Source organism: Pelophylax lessonae (assembly GCF_965119305.1).
Source record: "Pelophylax lessonae genome assembly, chromosome: 8".
Taxonomy (NCBI): domain Eukaryota; kingdom Metazoa; phylum Chordata; class Amphibia; order Anura; family Ranidae; genus Pelophylax; species Pelophylax lessonae.
Genome location: NC_138775.1, coordinates 194,735,268 through 194,753,465, shown reverse-complemented (window position 1 = coordinate 194,753,465; position 18,198 = coordinate 194,735,268). Strand labels below are relative to the sequence as shown.

The 18,198-nt window shown below is 43.2% G+C and overlaps 1 protein-coding gene across 3 annotated transcripts in view; it reads right to left on the bottom strand.

Moving 5' to 3' along the window:
- EVI5 (ecotropic viral integration site 5) overlaps nt 1-18,198 on the bottom strand; it is a 340,313-nt gene that overhangs the window by 92,728 nt on the left and 229,387 nt on the right. For all 3 annotated transcript variants that reach the window (XM_082265052.1, XM_082265053.1, XM_082265054.1), the window contains one exon: nt 16,404-16,499. In XM_082265052.1, coding sequence (XP_082121178.1) covers nt 16,404-16,499 — 96 coding nt within the window. The remainder of the gene's footprint in view (nt 1-16,403; nt 16,500-18,198) is intronic.

Below are 18,198 nucleotides of genomic sequence, written 5' to 3'. Positions count from 1 at the left end.
GGACAACCCTTTGAAGCTCATCCGTGAGCACAAATAGTGAGTCCGATTTCCTAAAAGACTCAGTATCTGCCAGGTACACCCTAATCGCCCTAATTGGACCACATCCAAGGCATGCAAAGCAATTTCCTTTCAATTTTTTGGCCTGGGACACAGGGAAGGCAACACAATGTCTTCATTCAAATAAAATTCAGAGACAACTTTTGGAAGGGGCGAAGAACCACTAAGTAAGGTGGACAGGATAATGCCACCAATTCCGACACCCTCCGCGTACAGGTGATAGCCACCAAAAATGCCACCTTCTGGGACAGCTTAAGCAGGGGAATCTCCGGAAGATTCTCAAAGGGAGGCTTCTGGAGGACTGAGAGCACCAAACTGAGTTCCCAAGGCGGTAACGGAGACCACCCTGGAGGAGCCAAGTGCCAGACAGAAAAGTATGCACCCCAGAGTGTGTTGCCAAGGGCTGTTGAACGAAGACCGCTAAGGCCACCACCTTGCCCTTGATAGTACTCAAGGCCAGTTTCTGCTCAACCCACCGATGAAGGAAGGTCAAGATACGAGCCACCGAAAAAGAACGAGGATGAGCCCCAAGAGACTCACACAACACAATGTACGTCTTCCATGTATGATGATAGATCTTGCTAGAAGCAGTTTGCTAGCATTTAACAGCGTTGGAATCACCGACTCAGACAAACCTCTATCCATCAGCACCTGGTGTTCACCAGCCAAGCCGTCAAAGCCAGCAACTGTAAAGAAGGACAGGACAGAAGATTGGTCCTTAGGACAGCAGATCCACCCTGAGAAGCTTCCAAGGAACATCGGCGACCAGCTATATTAGATCGGTGTACCAAGCCCGACAAGGCCAGTCCGGGGCCACTAAGAAGACTGGAATCCCTTCTGCCTCGATGCTTCATAGACGCCTTGGCAGAAGCTGAAGAGAAAAGGTGTAAATTAAATATGGCCACTAGAGCATCTGTAGCATCCGCCCGATGATCATGTGACTGAGCAACAAACCTCTGCACCTTTCTGTTGAGCTGGGACGCCAACAGATCCACCTCTGGAATGCCCCACCAGACAACTGAAGAAACACCTCTGGATGAAGGGACCACTCCCCTTGGTCCAACCCCTGCCAACTGAGGTAATCCCCCTGCCAGTTTTCCAACCCGGGAATGTGTATAGCGGAGACGGCTGGAACGAACAGTTTTACCCACCTTAGAATGCCGGCTACCTCCAGAGCGGCCAGGACACTTCTTGTGCCCCCCCCCTCCGATGATTAACATAAGCCGTGGAATTGAATGCGCACTGGACCTCCCTGTAGACGATCCGTCCAATGTTCCTGGGACAGTCTGATCACTCGGAGTTCCAAGACATTAATCGGTAGTCTGGACTCTTCCAGTTTCCAGATCCCTTGAGCAGAATTTGTGCCGAGGACGCCGTGGCGACCACAGTCCAGTACAAGGGAAGGAAGAATTTACCCAGCCGAAGCACCGGAGAACGAAGCCACCATATGGGACTTTGTTCCCTGGCTCAGCCGGATTAGATTTTCCAGAGACTGCAGTCTTGTTCCATTTGGCCAGAATCTCCCTTTGCAGGGACCTCATATGGAACAGTGCAAACCTAACCGCCTCGAAGGTAGACACCATCGCATCAGGCCCAGCACCCGTATGCAAGTCCGGAGGGATGATCATCTGCTGGATAGCAGAAGATGAATCACAGACTGCAGTATCTGGAGTTTGTCCAGAGGAAGGAGCAATCTGGCTAAGGCCGAATCCAGAGTCAGACCCAGATAGTCCAGCTTTGTGGACAGAACCAGAGAAGACTCCAGAATCCAGCCGAACTCTGTCAGTGTTCATATAGTGATTTCCAGGTTTTCCACCGGAGCAGTAGGGACCAAAGTGTAACATCTCAAACCGATAATGCTCCCCTCCCACAGCAAAGTGGAGGAAGTGCTGGTGACTGGCACATACTGGAATGTGAAGGTAAGCATCCTTGATACCTGTTGATAGAGGCAAGAAAATCCCCCCCCCCCCCCCCCCCCCACGATGCAGGGATGCCACCACTGTGCGAATGGACTATTCTGAACTTCTGCACCAGCACAAAGCAGTTCAGCACCTTGAGGTCCAGGATTGGACTCACCTTGCCTTCCTTCCAGGGAAATGTAAACCGGTTTAAGTAAAAACCCTGAAAACGTTCAGATGTCAGAACTGGGACAACCACCCCTTGAAGCAACAGGTCTTGAACTGCCCAAAACAGACCCTGTAAGCAGTCCGGGGACAGGCGAAAGTTGGAAGTAAAGAACCTTGCCAGGGGGGGGGGGGGGGGACAAGAGCGATACTCAATCTTGCAGCTGGACCGTATGACTTTGTGTACCCACTTGTCTTGTACCAGGGAAGTCCATAGGTCCGGAAAACATTGAAGACGTCCCCCAACCCTGATATGGGTGAGGGCACACCTACAAGCTGTAGGAGCCTTTTCCGTGGGTCTGGATAAGCCCACTCTCGACTTACAAGACCAAGTTCACTTAGATCCATCAGAGGAGGCCCTGAATGGCTTTGATCCTTTGTCAGTCGCCCCTGAGGGACAAAAAAAAAAAAACTTATGAGCCAAGTAGGCTCATTAAAGGATGAGGCCCCTAATGATGTCATCTAGGGTAGCTCCAAACAGGCGATATCCTTGAAAGGGGAGATCAGTCAAGGCCTTTTTCGAAGTCTGGTCTGCAGACCAGCATTTGAGCCAAAAAACCGAAGGTCCACTGCTGAAATAGAGAGCCTAGCAACTAAGAGCTGCATCCAAATCGCCTAGCCGATGGCCTGGAATCCGGCGGCGCATCCCCTTCGCCAGCAGAACACCCTGCCCCCACCACAGGTGGTGGATCAGGCCATCCCACAGCCCCAGCGTCTGTAAAGGCGTGTGGGGGGGAGAGGGGGGGGGGTGATATGTCCCACAGGGACCACCAGACCGATGAGGGGGGTGCCTAACGGGAAGGAGGGGAACCCTCCTGCACTTCTGGATCATGTTTAGATATGGCTTCTTTTCTGGCCTATAGAGTTTTAGCCGGCAACAGCGAATGGCACGGTGGATTGTGTTCACCGACCATGTTTTTCTGGAAGTATTCCTGAGCCTATGTTGTGATCTCCATTACAGTAGCATTCCTGTATGCGATGCAGTGCCATCTAAGGGCTCGAAGATCACAGGCCTCCAGTATGGATTTTTCGGCCTTGACCCTTACGCACAGAGATTGTTCCAGACTCTCTGAATCTTTGGATGATATTAGGCACTGTAGATGATGATGACTTCAAACTCTTTGCAATTTTTCCTCTGAGAAACTCCTTTCTAATATTGCTACACTATTTTTTGCCGCTGCATTGGGGGGGGGGGGGGGGGGGAATTGGTGATCCTCAGCCCATCTTGACTTCTGAGAGACACTGCCACTCTGAGAGGCTCTTTTGATACCCAATCATGTTGCAAATTGGTCCTCCAGCTGTTCCTTCTATGTACTTTTAACTTTTCCGTCATCTTATTGTTACCTGTCCATACTTTTTTGGAATGTGTAGCTCTCATGAAATCCAAAACGAGGCAACATTTGGCATGACATTTCAAAATGTCTCACTTTCAACATTTGATATGTTATCTATATTATATTGTGAATAAAATAGAAGTTTGAGAGTTGTAAATTAGTCCATTCCTTTTTTACTCTTTTTGGCTCTACACACCACCACAATGGATTTGAAATGAAACAAACAAACAAGATGTGCTTTAACTGCAGACTTGCAGCTTTAATTTGAGGGTATTTAAATCCAAATCAAGTGAACGGTGTAGAAAATTACAGTTTGTATATGTGCCTCCCACTTTTTATGGGACCAAAAGTAATGGGGCAGATTAACAATCAAATCAAATAGAAAAGGTGTGTACATCTAATTCCATAAAGCAAATCACATGTATACACTAACAGCGCTACCACATAAATGCAGGATATTAAGCATGCTTCTAAATAGATAATGTGGGTGAAAGTCCAGCCAAACACAACATCAGTGGAAACTGTCCCAAAACGGTTTATCCATTTATTGTTAAAAAATTAAGGGGCCTCCGTAGAAGTCCGCCAGTGACGAAACGCGTAATATCCTGCATCTATGTGGTAGCGCTGTTAGTGTATACATATGATTTGCTTTATGGAATTAGATGTACACACCTTTCTATCATTTCCATTGATTTATAACAGCAGCTGATGATTTATTGATTTTATATCAATTATTTGATTTATATCAATTATGTGATTTTATGTGATTTCTTAGTTGTGATCACACTATACTACTACTCTGGTGAAGTTCTCTCTTGTTGACTTTGAGACATACACCTACCTCCTGGAGAGTGTTCTTGATCTGGCCAACTGTTGTGAAGGGTGTTTTCTTCACCAGGGAAAGAATTGTTCGGTCATCCACCACAGTTGTTTTCCATGGTCTTCCAGGTCTTTTAGAGTTGCTGAGCTCACCGGTGCGTTCTTTTTAAGGATGTTCCAAACAGTTGATTTGGCCACACCTAATGATGTTTTTGCTCTCTCTCGGATGGGTTTATTTTGTTTTCAGCCCAATGATGGCTTGCTTCACTGATAGTGACAGCTCTTTGGTTCTTATATTGAGAGTTGACAGCAACATATTCCAAATGCAAATAGCACACTTGAAATGAACTCTGGACCTTTTATCTGCTTCTTGTAAATGGGATAATGAGGGAATAACACACCTGGCCATGGAACAGCTGAGCAGCAAATTGTCCCATTATTTTTCGTGCCTAAAAAAGTGGGAGGCACATATACAAACTGTTGTAATTCTTACACCTTTCACCTGATTTGAGTGTAAATACCCTCAAATTAAAGCTGAAAGTCTGCAGTTAAAGCACATCTTGTTGGTTTCATTTCAAATCCATTGTGGTGGTGTATAGAGCCAAAATGATTAGAATTGTGTAGATGTCCCAATATTTATGGACCTGACTGTATATAATAAATACCTCTTATTTTTATAAGTGATCACATAACCTCTGGTCTCAGGTGCATAAGAGGTGTTGACTGCAGGGGGCAGAGAAGTAATGTTATACTGATCTTCCCAGTGAAGTGCTGATTAGGAGGGGTGTCAGCACAAGTCTGATCACTGGAGGACAGGCAGGCAAAACTGACTATGCTGGGAAAGATGTAGTCAGTTAAAACTAAAAAGCAGGGGGACTGCCAGGATTACCAGATATTTCACACAAAAGCAGCAACACAAAAGTACAGGATACCTTTTAAGTATACGGTACAGCATACACAGTTTAGGAATATGAAATGTTGTGGTAGCAAACACTTCATCAGCAACAATCTTCCCATAAGATTTTATGTCAATTTACCTTGTTTCTTCCATTTCACCTCCCTGTAATTATTGATATTCTGAATTTGCTTTGGAATGCTATTGGGCCCCACCATCCCAGATAAGACCTCAGCAGGTCAGGCAGACTTAAGCCTCGTACACACGCAACGAATTTCCGCCGACCGGTCGTCCGTCTTTTGTCCAGAGTGCGTGTCTGTTGGTTGGAATGTGCTCTAGACTGCACACGAATTTTACCGTACGACAGAATTCTACTTCAGAAGTGATGTCATGTGTTGGATTGCTTTCTATGTGTTCTTTCATCTCTGAGCATGCCTAGTCTTGCTCATAAGATTTTTTCCCCATCGAAATCTGTACTAATGAGACGAAAATCGGACGTGTTTTGACGGAGGACAAAAAATTGAATGCCTGCACATCAGGATTTTGTCAGCCGAAAATTCGGAGTCAGCTGTCGAAAGCACCATTCTAACAATCCGAAAATCGGCAGATCGGTCGGACGAAATTTCCCAGCCGAATTTCTTCTCGTGTGTACGGTGCTTAAAGCTTGCCATAACACTGAGCAAAACTGTTGTGGGTGGCCCTATCAGCACCCTCCCACCCGACATCCTTTGACCGAAAAATTGAAGAAGTCCGGTGTAAAATTGTCGGCAATCTGCTTTATCCAATCAGATGCAGGTGCTGTTAAGTATTCTGATGGCTGGCAGCACCAGTGGGAGATTCATTCATCCACACTGTTTAGCATGGATAAAGGAGGCTGACAGCAGAAGCACACAGCAGAGCATTGAATAAAGCCAGCAGTGACAAGTCTTCCAGCTCTGCACATATTACAATCAACTCATGCTTTCTTAACACTGTGTGCACCAGCAGCTCCGCTCCAACTGGCACTTTCCTTCAAATTATTTTTGGAAGCACAGATTATAAATTGCTGTACTTGCCTGAAACGCTAACATTTTCTAACAATATGTAGTCCAATATGTGCACCCGTCCCCCAACTGATGCACCTCCATCCCTAATATACAGGGAGGGGCTAGGAGCAGCAATGGAGAGACCCAAGAAGAGTATCCGGGCTGCTCTGTGCAAAACCAACTGCACAGAGGCGGTAAGTACAACATGTTTATTTTATTTTAATGAGACTTTACAATCACTTTAAGCTTTGTGACATGGCGCATTATCCTGCTGGAAGGAGCCATCAGAAGTTGGGTACACTGTAAAAATAAAGGGATGAACATGGTCAGCAACAATACTCAAGTAGGCTGTGACATTGAAAAGTTCTTCAATTGTGCCCAAAGTGTGCCAAGAAAAATATCCCGCACACCATTACACCACCACCAGCCTGAACCGTTGATACAAGGCAGGATGGATCCATGCTTTCATGTTGTTTACGACAAATTCTGACCCTACTATCTGAATGTCGCAGCTGAAATTGAGACTCCATCAGATCCCCTCATTATTAATTTTATTAAGTGCTTTTATGTGGTACTACCACTGATTCGACCTCTTTCCTTCTGTTCTTTCTCTTGTTCTCTCCCCCCCCATACCTCCCACCCAGCGTTAAACATATCTCGTGGAAGAATCATCATGTACAGCATCTTCTGGCACAATGTTTCACTTGAAACACACAAGGCCAAATATTCAATAAGTTGGGCTTCAAACGATCCAACATTTAATTATCACCATAAGTCCAGAAAACGGGACACACTGTCATGTACTTAACCAATAGAAAGTAAAGGGTATCATACTCTGTAGTAAGGGTTGACCTCATGGGGTCCATTCCCCTCAAGCTCTACTTCTATTTGTATGTGGACAGTCAAGCGTACCAGATCTCTTATTTCTTTTATGTTTTCTTCTCTCCGATATCCCACAGAAGTGCTTCATTGTTAAAAAGGCCAACAGCTACCAGCTGACATTCCCTTATGTTTTCTTCAGTTTCAACCTCTTATGGTGATTTAATGTTCGGTACAATGAAGCTGTATGTAAAATGGTTGTGGATGAGGCCCACAACGGTTACCTGTATCCAGAATCTGTCTGTACCATCTACTCTGTATTTGTTGTTAAAAACCAAATAAAACTTTTTGGAAAAAAAAGAAAGAAATTGAGACCAGGCAATGTTTTTCCAATCTTCCATTGTCCAATTTTAGGGAGCCTGTTTGAATTGTAGCCTCAGTTTCCTGTTCTTCGTTAACAGGAGTGGCCCCAGTGTGGTCTTCTGCTGCTGTAGCGCATCTGCTTCAAGGTTCGCTGTGTTGTGCGTTCAGAGATGGTATTCTGTATAACTTGGTTGTAACTAGTGGTTATTTGAGTTACTGTTGCCCTTCTATCACCTCGAACCAGTCTGCTCGATCTCCTCGAACATCAACAAGAAGTTTTCGCCCACACAACAGCCGCTCACTGGATATTCTCTTTAAGACCCTAAAGACGGCTGTGCGTGAAAATCCCAGTTGATAAGCACTTTTTGAAATACTCAGACCAGCCCACGTTCAAATTTGCCTAAGGCTTCTTTCACACGGTCCGCCTCCGCAGGCGGATCCGTGTTGCTCAGCGGGGATCGATCCGCGATCCCAGCTGAGCCGGGCGGATGACAGCTCCGTCTCCGCTTGCAGAGCGGAGAGGGAGGTGTCTCAGCACCCGCTGCCCTCTGCTGCTGCTTGTCCGCTCTCATCAGATCCGCTCCGATTACTGAACGGATGGAAAAATAGGGTTTCCATCCGTCCAGATTTCAGCACAGGATCAGATGCGGATGGCAGCAGGTGTCAGCGGAGGTGACCTCCGCTGACGCCCGCTGCCCCATAGAGCTGCATGGAGGATCCGATCAGATCCGCCTAAAAAACTGACAGGCAGATCTGATCGGACCACCCGTGTGAAAGAGCCCTAAATCTTTTTCCCCATTCTGATGCTCAGGTTTGAACTTCAGCAAGATGCCCTCACCACGTCTAGATGCCTAAATGCATTGAGTTGCTGCCATGTGATAGCAATTTGTGTTATCAAGCAATTGAACAGGTGTATGTAATAAAATTGGCCGGTGAGAATATACACACATTTTATATATATATATATATATATATATATATATATATATATATATATATATATATATATATATATATATATATATATATATATATATATTCCCCACACAAATTGAACACATTTATGAAGCATGAGAAAAGCCACAGTGAAGGAATACATGAGAATAAAAGCACAGAAATCTATGAATAGAGTAGTGGTCAAATACAAGGTTACACTCATCTATTGCAGTGAAGGCTTAAGCTTCAAAAGATAAAAAAAACACTCAATCTGCACACGACAGATGTGCTCCAAAAAACACAGAAACCATCATGTTAAAATTAGCACACAGGTTCAGAAAATATTTTAGCTCAACATGAAAGGTTTATTATGGGCTCATTAGGCCTTACAGACAGGGGAGTCAAATGGATTGCATGAGGTCAGTACATTGTGCGATGCAAAATCTGTGTGCATTGCCAATAACCCACAGAACTAAACAATGCTAGCTTACTAATGTTCACTTTTAAGAGTATTTTATGTGAACTGAACACAGGCAAGAATGAAAATAAACTGTACGGACCTCAAAGGGTTATTAGCTTGATAAGGAACAAACAGTTGCATATAGATGAAAGATTTAAACAAATATGAGTTCCATGTAGCTTTTCCTTTCCGTTCTACAGTTCCACTGACTTCAAATGATCTTTAAGTGGATCTAAACCACCCCAACCTATACCTTGCCTTTGCAGCCAGGAGCACATTTCCAGCTCACTAAAGCACACGATCAGATTATCGGACGATCTTTCGTCAGTTTTTTGTTGCATGCTAGTCTCATATGGAAAGTGAAGAGGTTACTTTCATACGAAAATTCCCATACGACAGACTTCAACTCCAGAAGTGATGTCATGTGTTGAATTATTTGTATGTGTTCTTTCGTCTCTGAGCATGCCTAGTCTTGCTCTTATGATTTTTTTTTTTGGACGAAAACTGTACTAATTAAACTAAAAATCGGAAGTTGTGTTGACGTATGATAAAAATTTTATAGCCTGCTCGTCCAGTTTTTGTCGTCCCAAAATTCGTAATCCAATCAGAAAATCGGCAGATCGTTCGACGAACAAAATTTTACTTCCGATTTTTGTAACGTGTGTGCTGGCCTTAAGGCTCCATTCACACCTGAGAGTATCATTTTCAGGTATTTTTTGCAGGTGTTTGGAGGCAGGCATCGGCATCTAACAAAAAAAAACTTGTAATCTGCCAAAAAATAAGCTCATGTACTTTTTTCTCAGGCACAAAACGCTCATATGTGACAGGGACCATTGAAATGAATGGGATTTTGCGTGTTGGGCATTTTGAGACTTCAGAGATGAGGGTTTTACGAGCTAAAAACGCTCAGGTGTGAACGGGGCCTTACCAATCAGCCTGCAACAAACTTTGACAAACGTTCACATTAAAACCAGGGGTTTGTTTTGTTTTCACACATTTGCAAATACAGTGAGGGGAAAAAGTATTCGATACCCTGCTAATTTTGTACGTTTGGCCACTAACAAAAAAAAGATCAGTCTACAAATGTACTGGTAGGTGTATTTTAACAATGAGACATAAATAACAAAAAATCCCAGAAAAATGCATTTCAAAAAAGTTAAAAAATGTATTTGCATTTTAATGAGTGAAATAAGTATTTGACTCCTTCAAAAAACGTGGCTTAGTACTTGGTGGAGAAACCCTTGTTGGTAATCACAGAGGCAAGCCATTTCTTGTAATTGGCCACTAGGTCTGCACACATCTCAGGAGGGATTTTGTTCCACTCCTCTTTGCATATCCTCTCCAAGTCGTTAAGGTTTAAGGCTGGAATTAGGGTCTGGAAACTGGCTTAGGCCACTCCAGGACCTTAATGTGTTCTTCTTGAGCCACTACTTTGTTGCCTTGGCCATGTATTTTGGGTCATTGTCATACTGGAATACCCATCCACGACCCATTTTCAATGCTTTGGCTGAGAGAAGGAGGTTCTCACCCAAGATTTGGCAGTACATGACCCCGTCCATTTTTCCTTTGATGCAGTGAAGTTGTCCTGTCCCCTTAGCAGAAAAAGGCCCCCAAAGCAGAATGTTTCCACCTCCATGTTTGACGGTGGCGATAGTGTTCTTGGGGTCCTAGGCAGCATTGCTCCTCCTCCAAACATGGCGAGTTGAGTTGATTCCAAACAGCTCGATTTTGGTTTCATCTGACCACAACATTTTTACCCAGCTCTCATCTGAATCATTCAGATGTTCATTAGCAAACTTCAGACGAGCCTGTACATGTGCCTTCTTGAGCAGGGGGACCTTGCGGGCGCTGGAGGATTTCAGTCCTTCACAGCTTAGTGTGTTACCAATTAGTTTCTTGGTGACTATGGTCCCTGCTGCTTTGAGATTGACAAAATTCTCCTGTGTAGATCTGGGCTGATTCCTCACCATTCAAGAGCATTGAAACTCCACGAGGTGAGATTTTGCATGGCGTCCCAGACCGAGGTAGACTCACAGCTATTTTGTGTTTCTTCCATTTGCGAATAATCGCACCAACTGTTGTCACCCTCTCACCAAGCTGCTTCGCGATGGTTTTGTAACCCATTCCAGCCTTGCATAGGTCTACAATCTTGTCCCTGAAATCCTTAGACAGCTCTTTAGTCTTGGTCATGGTGGAGAGACTGGAAGTAGATTGCTTCTGCAGACAGGTGTCTTTTATACAGGTAACAAGCTGAGATTAGGGGCAATCCATTTAAGACAATGCTCCTAATCTCAGCTTGTTACCTGTATAGAAGACACCTGGGAGCCATAAATCTTACTGATTGAGATAGGGGATCAAATACTTATTTCACTCATTAACCACTTTACAACCGGAGGATTTTGCTGTCTTCCGTCCAGGCCACTTTTTGCGATTCGGCGCTGTGCGACTTCAACTGACAATTGCGCGGTCGTGCGACGCCGTACCCAAACGAAATTTACGTCCTTTTTCTCCCACAAACAGAGCTTTCTTTTGGTGGTATTTGATCACCTGTGCGATTTTTACTTTTTGCGCTATAAACAAAAAAAGAGCGTTTATTTTGAAAAAATAACAATATTTTTCACATTTTTTTATATGAAATTCCCCCCAAAAAAGATGTAAAAACCAATTTTTTTAAAAGTTTTTGGCCAATTTGTTTTATGCTACATATGTTTGGTAAAAAAAATCGCAATAAGCGTATTTTGATTGGTTTGCGCAAAAGTTATTGCGTTTACTAACAAAGGGAAAGATTTCTGTCATTTTTGGTGTTTTTTTTTTAACGCGTAATGGCGGCGATCTGCGATTTTTTTTGCGGGACTGCGACATTGCGGCGGACAGACCGGACCCCTGACTGACATTTTTGACACTTTTGGGGGTACCAGTGACATTACTGCAGTAATCAGTGCTATATATATGCACTGTTACTGTAAAAATGACACTGGCAGGGAAGGGGTTAATTTTATTGGAGAGGGAGGGGTTAATGTATGCCTGGTGCTTACTGACGTGTAGGGGGGGAGGTGACTATGTGATTCATGGACAGATCGGATGTCCAGCTATGCTGAACAGTCCGATCTGTCACTCCCTGTCACTATGGAGATCCGCCCGCTGTGTTTACACACAGCGGGCGGATCTCCAGACTCGATCCCCGACGATCGGGTAAGAGCAGCGGCGATCGCCGCTGCTCCTCCCCTGGCCCGACTCCCGCTGTGAATGAAAACAGCGGGAGCGAGCCTCCGGCGGCGCGCAAGCGCCGCCCAGAAGGGGAGGAGTCCAGTCACGTTAATACTACGTGACTGGACGGGAACGAGCCACTCTGCCGCAGTACTATTACCGTGAGCGGTAGTAGAGTGGTTAAAATGCAAATCAATTTATAAAACTTTTTTTTTAAATACTTTTTCTAGATAATTTTGTTATTCTCTCACTTAAAATAAACCCACCATTAAATTTGTAGACTGATCATTTCTTTGTCAGTGAGCAACGTACAAAATCAGCAGGGGATCAAACACTTTCCTCTCACTGTATATGCATAAGCTGCAGGGCCACTCCTCAACATCCTAGTGTACTGCAGTCCTAACTAAATTTTGTGAGTCTCCAATGTTAGTCCCCCCCCCCCCCCAAAGAATTGCATTTAGGAGATGCCTTGAATGATAATGGTTACTAGTGTGCTTATGCTAGCTCTCAACCGAACTGTCATACCATCAAATAGTGTGCCAACTGATCACATGGACAGAACCTTGACAACAGCAGATAAAGCTGAAGCCAAGTTGGCAGCTTCCTCGGCTGTAAATGTCAGGAGGGTTTAGTTCTGCTTTAAAGCAAACCAGGGACAGACATCAACTTATGCTGGGTGGCTGGTTTCTCCAGATACCCATTAGATGGTGCCCAACTAATTTATTAGCTGAATTCACAGCTTCAGAATGAATTTTTTTCATTTATATTTTTTTACGTACTACATGAAGTTAAATTAAGACAGCCATTCAAACTGATATTTAAAGCAGTATTAAATCCAAAAAGCAAAATATTTAATACGTTGCAGCTCACCACTATGTAAAATTAGCATTTTCTTACTATGCTTTAATTCCTTTATTTTTTTTCACTTTTTAAGCAGTTACAGCAACAGTTTTTTTCTCCCTTCGCTTTTGTATGAATGATTAAAGCGGTAGTAAAATCTAAGAATAAAAAAAATAAAAAAATCAGACCCTCTGCAAGTTAACCACCAAACGCAAACTGACGTAGGTCTACGTCGGCTGCCTTTAAGTGGTTGTACCGGCGTGATGCCTCTAGCTAAAAGGGTACCATCCGGGTACCCTTTTTTAGAGCCGGCGATCGGCTTTCCGGCGGTAACGACCAATGCGGCTCGGGAGCCGCTCGATGGTTACCCCAGCGAGCCACATTCAGCGGTTCTGCCCGCGTGTCCGCAGGCTGGATGGAGTCCTGATCAAAGCCGAATGCGGCTTCGATCAGGTCTCCAATGACGTAACCCGGAGGTGGCGTCCATGAGGTCACGTCCGGGTTACTCGGTTGCTAAAGGCAACAAAATTTAAAAAGTGTGTATTAAAAAATGCCATTTTCAGCGTTTTGAATACATGGAAGTGTAGTGGGGGGGTCTAGGGTCTTTTAGACCCCCGATCCCTCCATAAAGAGTACCTGTCACTGCATATTGGTGTCACAAGGGATTTTTACATTGCGTGTGACAGTAATAAAAGTTAAGATTTTTTTTTTTTTTTAAGCCTATGCTTAAAATTAAAAAAATAAAATAGGAAAAAAATATAAAAATTTTTAGCCACCACCATCGTCGTGAGCTCGCACACGAAAAAAGATGTATACGGAAGTCGCGCCCACAAATCGCAGTTCAAACCACACATGTGAGATATCGCCACGATCGCCAGAGCGTGAGCAATAATTTAAAAACTCTCTAACTCTAAACTGGTTACCGTTAAAATTTTTTAAAGCGTCACCTATGGAGATTTTTATTGACCGTAGTTTGTCGCCATTAGGTGGGTGTGCGCAATTTTAAACCTTAACATGTTGGGTATCTATTTACTCGATCTGACATCTTTCGCAATATACAAAAAAAATGGGCTAAGTTTATGATTTAGTTTTTTTTAAATGCAGTGAAATGTAATTTTTCATAATTTTTCCAAAAGCATGGCGTTTGAAAGACTGCTGCGCAAATACTGTGTGACAATAAATATTGCAATGACCGCCATTTTATTCTCCAGAATCTTTGCTAAAAAATATATATAATGCTTGGGGGTTCCAAGTAGTTTTCTAGCAAAAAATACTGATTTTAACCTGTGAACAAAATGTGTCAAAAATAGGCTCGGTCCTTAAGTGGTTAATGGCAGAATATGCTGCTAGTATGCATTGCTTACTAACGATATTAAAGACTTCTGTAAAACAAAGCCCTCCAGCTGTGCGCCGTCACCACAGAAAGGGCTTCCATTTTTACCCAGTGTTCCTTTTGGGTTTGCCAGCTCTGGACGCTTGAATGGCCAAGCCACGATGATGTCACTCATGCTCACGGGAGTCACAGCCGCAACACATTCATTGTACTCTCAATTCAGAATGCAATGCAGCGGTGACGTCTCCAGCTGCAAAACCTGAAAATCTCCTAAAGGGTGCACATTTAGGAGATATTAATTTTACTTACAGGTAAGAATAATTCTAAGTAGCGAGAGTTGTATCAGTGCTCCTATAGCACTAATTAAGAACAGCTTAATACTCTATCATAGGCTGCTAATGATATAGGCAATGTGAACCTTGAAAAAACGTCACTTCTGGTATAGTAGTGAACCGCACGCTGAGACGGCGCTCTCCCACTATACGGCTAAGCGCATTACTATCATCAAATGTAAGTGTATTACTTTTGCTTTTTATCCTTAATAGTTTTACGCTATGGAGGCTCTTCTTTGATTTGGGTACCAGAGAGTCCAGAAATCACAGGAGAACTGGGAGAACCTGGGAGAAATTCTTGTTCCAGCATCCACTAAGTGGCAAAGCAAAGTCTCTGAATATACGTTTAATCTCCCCATTGTTTGGTGAGTGGGGACACAAGAGGGGAGCACGGAGTGGTCTGCACTATTAAGTATTCAAGCACGAGCACTTTTATAAGAATCCTCTATTTTTCAGCTGTTTAAGAGCACAAGCAGTATATGCATAAGGACTTTATCTGACCAAAACAGACCAAAAGTTTGGACACACCTTCATTCAAAGAGTTTTTTTTATTTTCATGACTATGAAAATTGTAGTCACACTTAAAAAAGTAGTCACCTGAAATGGTTATCACTTCACAGGTGTGCTCTGTCAGGTTTATTAAGTGTGATTTCTTGCCTTATAAATGGGGTTGGACCATCAGTTGTGTTGTGCAGAAGTCAGGTGGATAAACAGCTGATAGTCCTACTGAATAGACTATTTAGTTAGAATTTGTATTATGGCAAGAAAAAAGCAGCTAAGTACAGGAAAACGAGTGGCCATCATTACTTTAAGAAATGAAGGTCAGTCAGTCCGAAAAATTTGGAAAACTTTGAAAGTGTCCCCAAGTGCAGTCACAAAAACCATCAAGCACTACAAAGAAACTGGCTCACATGCGGACCGCCCCAGGAAAGGAAGACCAATAGTCACCTCTGCTGCGGAGGATACGTTCATTCGAGTCACCAGCCTCAGAAATCGCAGGTTAACAGCAGCTCAGATTAGAGACCAGGTCAATGGCACATGGAGTTCTAGCAGCAGACACATCTCTAGAACTGTTAAGAGGAGACTGTGAATCAGGCCTTCATGGTAGAATATCTGCTAGGAAACCACAACTAAAGAAAGGCAACAAGCAGAAGAGACTTGTTTGGGCTAAAGAACACAAGGAATGGACATTCGACCAGTAGAAATCTGTGCTTTGGTCTGAGGAGTCCAAATTTGAGATCTTTGGTTCCAACCACCGTGTGTGACGCAGAAAAGGTGAACGGATGGCCTTTACATGCCTGGTTCCCACCGTGAAGCATGGAGGAGGTGTGATGGTGTGGGGGTGCTTTGCTGGTGACACTGTTGGGGATTTATTCAAAATTGAAGGCATACTGAACCAGCATGCCTACCACAGCATCTTGCAGCGGCATGCTATTCCATCCGGTTTGCGTTTAGTTGGACCATCATTTATTTTTCAACAGGACAATGACCCCAAACACACCTCCAGGCTGTGTAAGGGCTATTTGACCAAGAAGGAGAGTGATGGGGTGCTGCGCCAGATGACCTGGCCTCCACAGTCACCGGAGCTGAACCCAATCAAGATGGTTTGGGGTGAGTTGGACTGCAGAGTGAAGGCAAAAGGGCCAACAAGTGCTAAGCATCTCTGGGAACTCCTTCAAGACTGTTGGAAGACCATTTCAGGTGACTACCTCTTGAAGTGTGAAAAAAAGGGTTCTGCTGTGGCCGGTTTATAAATCCAAAGTGCTTTATGAAGGCTGTGCCCACAAAAAATTTGAGTTCCCCTTTCAGTAATCACAAAGCTTTTTTGGAATCCTAAGAAAACCCAACAAACAGATTTACCTGAATCTCTAGCTCTGCTATATGTTGTTGGAGCTCTGCCACAGCTGCAATACTATCTGCTTCTCGAAGTCTTACCGCCATAACTTCTTCCTTGTTCTGCAAAATATAGAAAGTAAATCAGATACAAGAGCAATGCTACAGTTTTCTTAAACATAGAAACATACTAGGCAGCAGTTTTTGAAATTTACACAATGTATTGAATCCCTATGGTTTTAAACCTTAGGGTCCTTTCACACGGCCGCTCCGTGTGTGCGCAAATCATCCTATTTTTTTGCGGATGATTTGCGGACATAATGTAAGTGAATGGCACTGCGGATGTCAGCGGAATACCATCCGCTGACATCTGATTTTCTTCCTTTCAGTTCTGTTCCGTTTTTTCGAATGGAACAGAACCCTATTTTTTCATCCGTGTAAAAAACGGAAAGGAAGGAAAATCGGATGTCAGCGGTGTCATCCGCTGACATCCGCAGTGCCATATACTTACATTATGTCCGCATATCATCCGCAAACGGATGGGATGATATGCGGGCACACGGAGCGGATGACACAAATGTCATCCGCTCCGTGAAAAGAAAAAAAGTCCCGCAGCGGACTAAAGCAGCGGAGCGGCCGTGTGAAAGGACCCTTAGTCACCAAAAAAAATCTAAAAGTTTATTTAAATGCACACATGCTGGTATGTCATCTTAAATATTAGAAACTGCAAAAGGTGTTATAAGTACACAGAGGCTTTCTGGGGCACATACAAATGTGTCTAAGCTTTGACTGCTATTAGAAATGGACCAGATTTTGATTTAGCGGTTGTCAATTTCCCAGAGCACAAAAATACAGAAAAAAAAAAAAAGTAAATTTATATCGGTTTAGCAAAAAAAAAAAAAGTATATTTATAAAAAAAAAAAAGAAAAATTACATATGACCTAATTTTTTTTGAATGTGCATTAGGCATACTAAAGAAAAAAAAATGTTTCAATATATTAACATGTACTGGTCAGGTGTTTAGTGCAGATAGATATTTGGGGGTCTGGAGAGCATATTCAGCTCATCAATTCACTAGGATCTTTATCAATAAGAAGCTACAGGCAATTAACAGGTCAGATTTTCTGAATAATTACTTGGGCGCATACCTATATCTATTCGTTTAACTTTACTCTGATTTATTTTTTTTACTTTTGTAGAATAGGGACAATTACAAACGTTTTTTTACTCTACTCTATCCCCCTTCCATTTTTACGGTTGCCATACAAAAAGTGGCAAGGTGAAAAGTCTCCACTGGGGACACAAAATTAAAAAAATAAATAAAAACATCCCCACTCACAGGTTTCCCCACATTGTTCTAAAACCCAACAATTGACTAAAGATATTATTTTTACGTATCCCTTGATATGTATAAGTGACACAAAGACTTTAAAATTTACACACTTTTGGTACACCTTGTCTTGGGAAAACATACGATGTACTGAAGAAAAAATAACTGCTTAATATAAATCTTCCCTAAACACAGTAGCTGCTCTATACTATATTGTAAAAAATGTAAATAAATACCATTTTAACCAGCAAGAACAAGTACCAATATCTAAACAAGCAACGAGTACCATTATCTACACAAGTGTAGTGCTACCCCGTAGGAGCAGCTAACAGTTTGACTGGGGCTTCCAAACTTTTGCTTCGTAGCCAGACACCAGGTAGATTCACACAGCTAGGTGCACACACTTTTACTCGTTGTCCTCAATGACCAGTCTAGGGGTTTTGTTTGTGGTTTTATTTTTTAAGAAATTGGGTAAGGAAAAGAATTTAGTGG